This window comes from Melospiza georgiana, chromosome 23 (genome assembly GCF_028018845.1).
Source record: "Melospiza georgiana isolate bMelGeo1 chromosome 23, bMelGeo1.pri, whole genome shotgun sequence".
In the NCBI taxonomy this organism is placed as follows: domain Eukaryota; kingdom Metazoa; phylum Chordata; class Aves; order Passeriformes; family Passerellidae; genus Melospiza; species Melospiza georgiana.
In genome coordinates, this window is record NC_080452.1 from 5,936,546 (window position 1) to 5,947,223 (window position 10,678).

Sequence of the window (10,678 nt, forward strand, 5' to 3'; positions counted from 1 at the left end):
GTCTCTCATTGATGACTCTGAGCCCTGGATTTGGCCGTGAAGGGCGTGGGAAGCTCTGCAGGAGCTGCTTATTCCCAAAAATCCCTTCCTGAAGTTTTTAAGGGGGTTTGCTCGGGGTTGTGGGGCTCAGCCTGGTGCTGCCAGTTTTGGGCAGGAGGCTGATGGGCTCTAACCTGTTTTCCGTCCCAAGGCTGTGGAAAGTCGCGGAGCCTGAGCATTGCTTGTCCCCAAAAATCCCTTCCTGAATTTTTTTAAGGGGGTTTGCTCGGGGTTGTGGGGCTCAGCCTGGTGCTGCCAGCTTTGGGCAGGAGGCTGCTGGGCTCTAACCTGTCTGTTTTCTGTCCCGAGGCTGTGGAAAGTCGCGGAGCCTGAGCAGCATTGACGGAGGAGCGGCGCGCCGGGCTCCGCTGGCCTCCCGCTGCAGCTCCCCCTGCTCCCTGCAGCACCCCTGCTCCCCCGTGCCCTCCATCCTCTAAAGGACCTCGGGGGTCCCTCTGCTCCCCACCACGCCGAGCAGCCCCAGCTGGGACATCTCCATCCCCCAGGAGCTGGTTCTGACCCCCTCTCCAGTTCCTCCATCACGTCTCCACTGAGCTTGTCTGGTGTCCATGTGGATGGGCAGTCCCTGGAGGAGGTGTTGGGCTGGTTTTCCCCCTCTTTGAAACCTTATTCATCCTAAATAAACCCTGCAATTCCTTCTGGTGTCGAGCCCTCCCTCCCGTGGGCCGTTTGTGTTGGGCTAAAGGGTGGTGGAAACACAAGGAGGACAAGTTGACTCATGAAATTATATCTCATTGTGCTGGGAATGGCTGAATTCATATATTTTTAGGTTTTATTTTGTTTGGTTTTTTTTTTTTTAAAGCAGCCTCAAGTTTCTGGAGGCAATAGATGAATAAACCTCTATTCCCTGCCCAGCAGTGGTTCCCCTCTTGTTTTGTGCGTTTTTCTGCCTAAATCCTACTTATTCTTTCTCCTTCCCACCTCAGGATGGGCCTGAGGGCCTTGGAAACCAGCCTTGAGATCCTGTAGAGGCTGGAGGGTCCTGGGAGAGGGGTCAGGGAGCACACAGAGGCTGGGATGATAGGTATGGATGCTCCCATGAAGAGCTGGGAAGTGGTGGCAAGAGGAATAAAGGTCCCTGGCAAAGCTGCTGCTGGTGTGGATTTGAGAGAGAGATTTGAGGCAAAATGATGCCTAAATAGATGGGGGATGAATCCTTGTTTGGGATGCATGTGAAGTGGTGATTCCAGAGCATTTCCACAGGGATGGGAACTGGGTTTGAGCCAGGCTCTCCCCATCCCTGGGAGGGTGAGGCTGGAGAGTCAAACTCCCTGTGGCACTGCTGGTTTTTGCTCACCTGTATCGTTTTTTGGGATGATTTTGGATGATCTCAGTTGTCTTCCTGAACTAGAACAAACCCTTCAGTCCCTGTCTTATTTCAGTTCTGTCCAGCTCAGCCTCCCTGGAGGGGTTTGGGCCTTGGGTGGCTGCAAGGGGCTGGTTTGGGGCATCCAGTCCTGCTCTCAAATCCCCCTTGGTGATCTCTTGGCCTCTTTCCTCACTCTGAGCAAGTCAGGGCTGGAGCCCAGGGACTTTTCTGGGGAGGAGAGCTTAAATTTGGATGTGTTTGAAAAGCAAAGAGCCCCAAGAGCTTTTCTGGGGTCAGACTCTTCGCCTCCATCATGGCCAAACTGGATCTGGTGCTCAGGGAATGGTGAGGTTGGACCTGATGACCTTGGAGCTCTTTTCCAACTTTGAGGATTCTGTGATTCCATGGTCCCTGCAACTGAAAGAAGCTGGGATGGATTTTGGCAGATCCCACAGCACATATCCAAGCCTCTCTGAGTTTGTCCTTCCCTTCCCTTCCCTTCCCTTCCCTTCCCTTCCCTTCCCTTCCCTTCCCTTCCCTTCCCTTCCCTTCCCTTCCCTTCCCTTCCCTTCCCTTCCCTTCCCTTCCCTTCCCTTCCCTTCCCTTCCCTTCCCTTCCCTTCCCTTCCCTTCCCTTCCCTTCCCTTCCCTTCCCTTCCCTTCCCTTCCCTTCCCTTCCCTTCCCTTCCCTTCCCTTCCCTTCCCTTCCCTTCCCTTCCCTTCCCTTCCCTTCCCTTCCCTTCCCTTCCCTTCCCTTCCCTTCCCTTCCCTTCCCTTCCCTTCCCTTCCCTTCCCTTCCCTTCCCTTCCCTTCCCTTCCCTTCCCTTCCCTTCCCTTCCCTTCCCTTCCCTTCCCTTCCCTTCCCTTCCCTTCCCTTCCCTTCCCTTCCCTTCCCTTCCCTTCCCTTCCCTTCCCTTCCCTTCCCTTCCCTTCCCTTCCCTTCCCTTCCCTTCCCTTCCCTTCCCTTCCCTTTCTTCTTCTTCTTCTTCTTCTTCTTCTTCTTCTTCTTCTTCTTCTTCTTCTTCTTCTTCTTCTTCTTCTTCTTCTTCTTCTTCTTCTTCTTCTTCTTCTTCTTCTTCTTCTTTTGTCTTCTTTCGTCTTCTTTCTTCTTTACTTCCCTCCCTCCCTCCCTCCCTGTCCCCGCTGTGCAGGAGGCAAAGGGAAGCAGAAGAGAGGTGAAAGAACCAAATTCTTTTGGTGCCTTGGGCTGGATTTTGGGGATGGATGGCAGGAGCTGGTGCTGAAGGCACAATTGTCGTGGATTTGGGGAGGAATTGGGATGAGCTGCATCCATCCTGTGCTCAGGATGTGCCATCCTGGGCTCTGGTGCTGATCGTGGGCAGGTTCAAGAATCCCCCAAAATTCCATGAACTGGGCAAAGGGCTGGGAACAGCAGCACCATGCAGGTGCTTCTCTGGCTCATCCTTCCCTCTGGAAGCAGGAGGAGCTGGAATATCCCCAGCCCCTGCCAGAGGCAAGGCCACTCTCCATGGCTTCAGTGGTGTTTGGCTCATAAATGATTTATCCAAGGTCATGAGCGGATTTTGGGGATGAGCCAGGTACGGAACCCTGGTTTTGCAGAAGGATCAGATCAAGGTGCTCAGACTTTGGGGTTTGAGTCTCTTGGAGGTACAGAATTAAACCCAGAGCAGTCACAGATCCCAGCAGATCTCATCCTTGCCTTTGACCCCTCAGCTCCAGTGCCAGAGTGGGGTGGAAAACCCTTGGCGGACCCCCCCAAAATCTGATCCCCAGCAGAGCCAGGAGGGTTGGGCAGGAGCTGCCACGGAGCTGGCAGGATGCAATTTTTAGCTGGGGCGTTATGCAACCCTGGAGAAGGGATGACTAATGTGCAAAAAGCTCCTCTAAAACAGCCCAGCCCCGAAAGGGAGATGGAGGGATTTCAGTGGGAGGCACCAAACTGCTGAAAAACCCATTGCATCTTGTCCCTCTTCCTCCCCGCCCTCTCCTGAGCAGGATTTGGGGGATGCAGAGGGAGAAAACAGCTTGTTGTTATTTTTAGGTGGGGTCTGGGTTGGTTTTGGGGGCGACTTTGCACAGGTTAATCCCTGGGTAAGATTAGAAGAGGAGCTGTAGTGGATCAGAGCAGACCTGTAAATATCTCTGGAGGCCAGGTTTTTATCTCAAACAGTGGCCAAAATTGGCAGCCTGGAGAGGAGGATAAGAATAGAGCAGGAATATACGATACTTCCCCTGAATATCCTCGCAGGACTTATCTGTGTTTGGGGATCTGCTGGGAGCTCACGTTCTAGCCCAGGCTAAAAGCACCAGGAGAAAGCCAAATTGTTGGATTTATTCCAAAAAAACTGCATAAATCCACAGGAGTTCAACTGCCCCTGCCCAAGTTCTAAAATGGATTTTAAACAAAATAACATTTGGGGTTTGCAGTGAATGTGGGGTCATGGCAGCATGGAAAGGAGACATGGGATGGGATGGGATGGGATGGGATGGGATGGGATGGGATGGGATGGGATGGGATGGGATGGGATGGGATGGGATGGGATGGGATGGGATGGGATGGGATGGGATGGGTGTGCTGGGTCTCATTCCTGTCAGGGCAATGGGATTGAGCAGGAATCCAGGGATGAGCATTGGGTGTGTTATGGGAATGTCTCCCTCACCTGTGGAGCAGGGAATGTGTCCTGGTCATGTGCAAAAGTAATCACAGAGTCAGGGAATTGTTTGAGCAGAAAAAGACCTTAAATTCCATCCCATTCCAGCTCCTGCTGGGACTTGAGGACACCTTCCACCATCCCAGGCTGCTCCAAGCCCTGTCCAGGCTGGCCTTGGACACTTTCAGGGATCCAGGGACAGCCCCAGCTGCTCTGGGCACCTGTGCCAGGGCCTGCCCACCCTCCCAGGGACAGTGGGCTGCTCAGCAGGGTGAGACCCCACAGAGCTCCAGTGCCCCCTGTCCCTCTCCCCGCCATGGGGACACGTGTGATGCTCAGCAATGGGAACAGGACCAGAGATGATGGAGCCATGGAATGGTTGGGTTGGAAGGACCAAGGGCAGGGACAGCTTCCTCTAGACCAGACTGCTCCAAGCTCTGCCCAGCCTGGCATGGAACACTCCAGAGGTGCTGGGTGACACCAGGCTGCCCTGGTGGGGTCCTCACATTCCTCTGCCCTCTTTGGGACTAAGATTGAGCCCCTGTGACCACCCACCCCTGTGCAAGGAGCCAAACCAGAGCAGCCTTTGGCTCAGGGGGATTTGGGAGCAGTTCCCTGCCTCAGCTCCTTCCTTCTCTTTTCCCCCTGGAACACTCTCGGTCCAGCACTGCGTGGAGGTTGCACCACGATCCCAGCTTGCTTGCAAAGTATTAATTTTTATTGTTGCAACAACTGCTCTGTTTCTTGGGAGATGCCTGAGAGAGCTGAGGAAATAGAAAGGCCTGTCAGGCAGGCGGGCAGGAGGTGAAGATGTCAGGAGAGTAATTGCTCTACCCAGAAGGAGCCTGTTCCTGGCTTCCCCATCTCTGCCAGGAAAAATCCTCGCTGCTTATTTGCTGACAATAAAGGAAAACAGAAAATAAATAGCAACCCCATGGCTGGCCCGTGCTGAGGAGGAGCGGGGAGAGCAGAGGCAGATGCAAAATAGGATGCAGAGGAGCTTATAAATAGGAGCCTCCCAACTCCCAGTCTGTTACTTCCTTATCCCCACCCGGGCAGCTGAGCCCAAGGTTTTACCCATGGAAAAGGTAAATGGGGGCTCAGGGAGGATCTGTGAGCTCCTGGGAAGAGGGTGACACTTCCTCCTGTGTGGGACAGGCAGGAACAGGGACCTGCTCACATTCCTGCCCAGGGTAAAGGCACCAAGAGAAAGCCAAATTGTTGGATTTATTCCCAAGAAACTGCATAAATCCATAGGAGTGCAACTGCTCCTGCCCAAGCCCTAAAATGGATTTTAAAAAATAACATTAAGGAGTTTGCAGTGATTGTGGGGCATGGCAGCATGGAAAGGGGACATGGAGATGGGATGGGATAGGATCCATGGGATGGGATGGGATGGGATGGGATGGGATGGGATGGGATGGGATGGGATGGGATGGGATGGGATGGGATGGGATGGGATGGGATGGGATGGGATGGGATGGGATGGGTGTGCTGGGTCTCGTTCCTGCAGGGCAATGGGATTGAGCAGGAATCCAGGGATGAGCATTGAGTGTGTCGTAGGAACGTGTCCCTCACCTGTGGAGCAGGGAATGTGTCCTGGTGGATGTGCAAAAATAAAGAGTCAGGGAATTGTTTGTGTAGGAAGGGACCCTAAATTCCATCCCATTCCAGCTCCTGCCATGGCAGGGACACCTTCCACCATCCCAGGTTGCTCCCAGCCCTGTCCAGCCTGGCCTTGCACAATTCCAGGGATCCAGGGACAGCCCCAGCTGCTCTGGGCACCTGTGCCAGGGCCTGCCCACCCTCACAGGGAACAATTCCTTCCAATATCTAATCCATCCCTGCCCTCTGACAGTGGGAAGATATTTCCTCTTATCCTGTCCCTCCATCCCTTGTCCCCAGACCCTGTCCAGCTCTCCTGGAGCCCCTTTAGGCCCTGGAAGGGGCTCTGAGCTCTCCCTGGAGCTTCTCCTCTCCAGGTGAGCACCCCCAGCTCTCCAAGCCTGGCTCCAAATCCTCCTGATGCTGGAGCCCAGGGCTGGGGCAGATCTGCAGGTGGGGTCTCACCTGAGCAGAGAATCCCCCCCTGCCCTCCTGCCCAGGCTGGGGCATCACCTGAGGGTTCTGGGTCCAACACACATGGCTGGGGAATGTTGAGCTGCTCATCCCCCAACACCCCCAAGTCCTCCTGCTCAGGGCTGCTGTGCCAGAGCAGAGCAGAGCAAAGCAAAGCAGAGCAGAGCAGAGCCAACCCAAACATTGTCCTGGCACAGCTGGCACAGCTGGCAGCCCCCACAGCAGCATTTCAGGCTGTTTGAGGAGATGCTCAAAGCAGGAGGGCAGGACTGGGTGAGCTCCCCATGAGGGGAAATTTGGGGGGGGTGGCTCTGAGAGCAGCACAGCAAACCTGGGGTAATTTGGAGCTGAGCTGTGCCAGGCTGTGCCAAGCTGTGCCAAACCTCCTGCCTTGCTCAGGGCAGCACTCTGTGGAGGATGGTGGCAGATCTGCGCCCCAAAATAGGCTTGAGGAAAGGGTAGCACATCACTGAGGGCGAGAGCAGAACAGAACTGCTACCCATAAGCCAAGACAGGAGGGCTGTTTGCTCCGGGGGACAAAAAAATAAAAATCTGGGCTGTTGTTATTTATTTTTAGTGGTGCTAATTTCTTTCCTAGGCTGGGAAGCTGCTTTCCAAGGCAGGTCCCTGGAGGCTGTGGGCAGCAGGTCTCGAGCTCACACACAAAATGGCTTTGAGCAGGGAGGAGGAGATGGGAGTTAAAAGCCAAGTTGTGCCCCTGGTAAATCAATCGACCTGATGGGGAACGTTTCTAGCAGGACACAAACCCTGCCAAGAGCTTTTAGCTGCTTGCAGCAGTGACTGAACCAGGAGCTGGGGTATTTTTCAGCAGCTGCTGGTCCCCAAATTGCTGCAGGGGGATTTTCTTGGGTCCCCAAACTGATTTGTCTTTGGAGTGGGGAGCTCCAGGAGGAAAACTCCTTTAATCCCTGGGGGTTTTATGGGAATGAGGTTTGAAAAGCCTCCATGCCTGGGCATTGCTCACCCCGTGATGCTGGATGGAGGAAACCTTTATTTTGTGGGAAAGGAGGAGGTTTTGGAGATGTGTTGGGTCAAACCCATGAGCAGGAGCTGGGGGTGAGGTTTAAAGCAAAATTCTGTGGTTTATCAGGTGGATCAGGAGCTGACTCCCTGCCTGACAGCCCCTTGCCTGGAAACTGGGCCCTGGCACATGGGGAGAGGCGGGGGGGTGACTCAGAGCTCCAATCAATGATAATTAATTCAATGATAACAAATGAGAGGGAGAAAGGGAGAGGAAAAAACACTGAGAGATTAATGCACCAGGCTTGGCTTTGGGACATCTGCTCTGGGGTTGGCTTGGGAAGTTTTGGGCAAGAGCAGCTTTCTGGGAGGAGAGGGATGTGGTGAAGGTGATGCTTTCCCCTCCTGCTTTTCATTTATACCCTCAAAATCCTGATTCCATGCATGCTTTCTCATGGAGAATCATTTCCCAAGTCTCCATCTCTGCCACCATCCTGAGGCTTTTTTAAACCATTTTTCCCTGACTTACAGATGCAACAGCAGCATTTTATCCCTCTGAAAAAGGTCCCTTTACTTTGTGGTTACTCTGTTTTCTGCAGAGTAAGAAAAGCTAAGCTGGGGTGCCCTGGAAGCTCAGTGTCCCTCTCCTTCTCCTATTTCTCCCCACACACCTCATGGAAACAAATCTCTAATTCTGTGTTTAATGTTTATGTCTTTAATTGCAGATTCCTGCCAGGACACCCTCGCTTCCAGTTACCCCCAGGGTGAGGTGGTCACCTTCTCCTGAGCCCCTGCTGGTGCAGGCACTCCCCTGGCCAGGGATGCTTTCCCTGGGGGATGCCCTCCCTAGGGTGGAAGGAGGCTCTCCCTGGGGCCAGGGGATGCTCTTCCTAAGGCTGAAGGATGCATTTTCCCAGAGATGCTCTCCCCAAGGCTGGGACATGCATTCCTCCAGGGATTCTCTCCCCAAAGCCCAGGGATGCTTTCCCTCAGGCTGGGACATGCATTACTCCAGGGATGCTCTTCCCAAGGGACATGCTCTCCCCAGGGCTGAGGGATGCTCTCCTCAAGGCTGGGACATGCATTCCTCCAGGGGTGCTCTCCCTGGGACCAGGGGATGCTCTTCCTAAGGCTGAAGGATGCATTCCCCCAGGGATGCTCTTCCCAAAGCCCAGGGATGCTCTTCCCAAGGGAGATGCTCTCCCCAGGCCCAGGGGATGCTCTCCTCAAGGCTGAAGGATGCATTCCCCCAGGGATGCTCTTCCCAAAGCCTAGGGATGCTCTTCCCAAGGGAGATGCTCTCCCCAGGCCCAGGGATCCTCTCCCCAAGGCTGAAGGATGCATTCCTCCAGGGATGCTCTCCCTGGGGCCAGGGGATGCTCTTCCTAAGGCTGAAGGATGCATTCCCCCAGAGATGCTCTCCCCAAAGCCCAGAGATGCTCTCCTCAAGGCTGGGACGTACATTCCTGCAGGGATGCTCCCCCTGGGGTCAAGGGATGCTCTCCCTAAGGCTGAAGGATGCATTTGCCCAGGGATGTCCTCCCAAAGCCCAGGGATGCTCTCCCTGAGGCCAAGGAATGCTCTGCCCAAGGCTGGGACATGTTTCCTCCAGGGATGCTCTCCCCAAAGCCCAGGGATGCTTTTCCTAAGGCTGGGACATGCATTCCTCCAGGGATGCCCTCCCCAAAGCCCAGGGATGCCCTCCCCAAGGCTGGGACATGCATTCCTCCAGGGATGCCCTCCCTAAGCTCCAGAGATGTTCTCTCCAAGGCTGGGACATGCATTCCCCCAGGGCTGCCCTTTCCAAGGAGCTTTCTCTCCCCAAAGCTCCATCTCCTGGGGGTGTTGGCAGCTGGGTCCCTCCCAGAGGTGCCACAGAGCAGCAGGGCCGTGGGGAGGTTGGGGACAGCCCCATTCGCCTTCCTGGTGCCAGCCCTGCCACGGCCACGCTGCCCCTGCACCCCCTGGGCTGCCCCCCATGCTGCCCACGCTTCTGGCTGCACCTCACCCTGCACATCTGGAGATCCAGCTGCTCACCAGGACATCTCTGCACCGTGCCCTGACCCCTCCAGCGTCACACGGACACTGGCACCTCCTCTGGGCACTCCAGGGTGACAAAGGCCCTGCGCTGGTGCCACTCCAGGGTGACAAAGGCTCCACTAGAGGGTGGCACTTCAGGGTGACAAAGGCTCCAATCTGGTGCCACTCCAGGGTGACAAAGGCTCTGCTCTGCATGCCACCCCAGAGTGCCAAGGGCTCCACTCTGGGTGCCACTCCAGGGCAACAAAGGCTCCAATGGAGGATGGCACTCCAGGGCGACAAAGGTTCCCCTGCAGGTGCCACTCCAGGGTGCCAAAGGCTCCACTCTGGGTGCCAAAGGCTCCACTCTGGGTGCCCCTTCAGGGTGCCACAGGCTCCACTGCAGGTGCCACTCCAGGGTGCCCTGGGCTCTGCTCTGGTGCCACATGCTGCACTCTGGGTGCCACCCCAGGTGCCAACAGGCTCCTCGCTGGGTGCCAGTCCAGGGTGACAAAGGCCCCACTCTGGGTGCCACAGGCTCCACTAGAGGGTGGCACTCCAGGGTGTTAAAAGCTCTGCTCTGGGTGCCACTCCAGGGTGACAAAGGCTCCACCCCAGGGTGCCAAGGGCTCCACTATGGGTGCCATCATCACCCCCTCCCATGGGTGCTGGTCCCAGGGGAGCCCAGAGGAGGGTTTGGGGTGCAGGGATGGGGATGGAAGCAATAGGAGAGCGAGGTGTGGGGGTCCCTGGAGGGGTCAGGGTCCTTCCAACGCTGTTCCATATCTCTGTGACCAAGGCAATACTAATCCTGTCCGTCTGTCCTGTGCGCATGCCTGTCCAATGTGTAGAGTTCCAATAAAGTCATCCATGAGCTGAGTCAGCTCCCCTACCCCTCCTGCTTCCTGCCTCCTTGCCTCTGGCTCTCCATGGAGAACGAGACCTTTATTTTGTGGGAAAGGAGGAGTTTTTGGAGCTGTGTTGGGTCTGCAGGGTCGAACTCATGAGCAGGGGCTGGGGTTGAGGTTTGAAGTTCTCAGGCTTTGGGTTGTTAATCGCTGCCCCGAGATGCAGGATGTCTCTGCTTTGACCCACACAACTGAAGAACGAGTCTGGACTCTTCACTTTTCGGTCTTGAGGTTGTTTATTAATTCTTATCTATAAAATTTTCTTTCTGCCCATCCCAGATCTGCTCAGCAGGGCAGCCACAGGCACTCTGTGTTGTCCTTTTATACTACAAACTACGTATAACACATTTACACTTAATTCTCGATACCTATCACCTATGTTAGACAGTGCACTTCTACTCTAAACCAATCCCAAAGTGCCAACATCACTGCAGAAAATGGAGAAGAAGAAGAAGAAGAAGAAGAAGAAGAAGAAGAAGAAGAAGAAGAAGAAGAAGAAGAAAGGCTGGACATGCCCAGGTTCCTCCATCTTGTCCCCATAACCCCCATACCAAAAGTCCTAAAATCTACATTTTCACCCTGTGATCATTTTATTATTATATTATTCAAACCTGTGTTACTTTCACGTCCTCATACAAAGCTGGGAATTTGCTCCAAGGGTCAAAATCAAATCCCCAGGTGCTCTGGGCA

The 10,678-nt window shown here is 54.6% G+C and overlaps 1 protein-coding gene across 5 annotated transcripts in view; it reads left to right on the forward strand.

Moving 5' to 3' along the window:
* The window catches only part of KCNC4 (potassium voltage-gated channel subfamily C member 4), a 29,621-nt gene extending 19,649 nt beyond the window's left edge, over window positions 1–9,972 (forward strand). For 2 of the 5 annotated variants that reach the window (XM_058039597.1, XM_058039600.1), the window contains exon 5: window positions 349–1,683. In XM_058039597.1, the coding sequence (XP_057895580.1) occupies window positions 349–476 (128 nt within the window). In that variant the 3' untranslated portion in view covers window positions 477–1,683. Of the gene's footprint in view, window positions 1–190; window positions 271–348; window positions 1,684–7,786 lie in introns of those variants that run through there. The other 3 variants (XR_009115516.1, XM_058039598.1, XM_058039599.1) reach the window with 3 other exon arrangements.
* The last annotated feature ends 706 nt before the right edge of the window (window positions 9,973–10,678 follow it).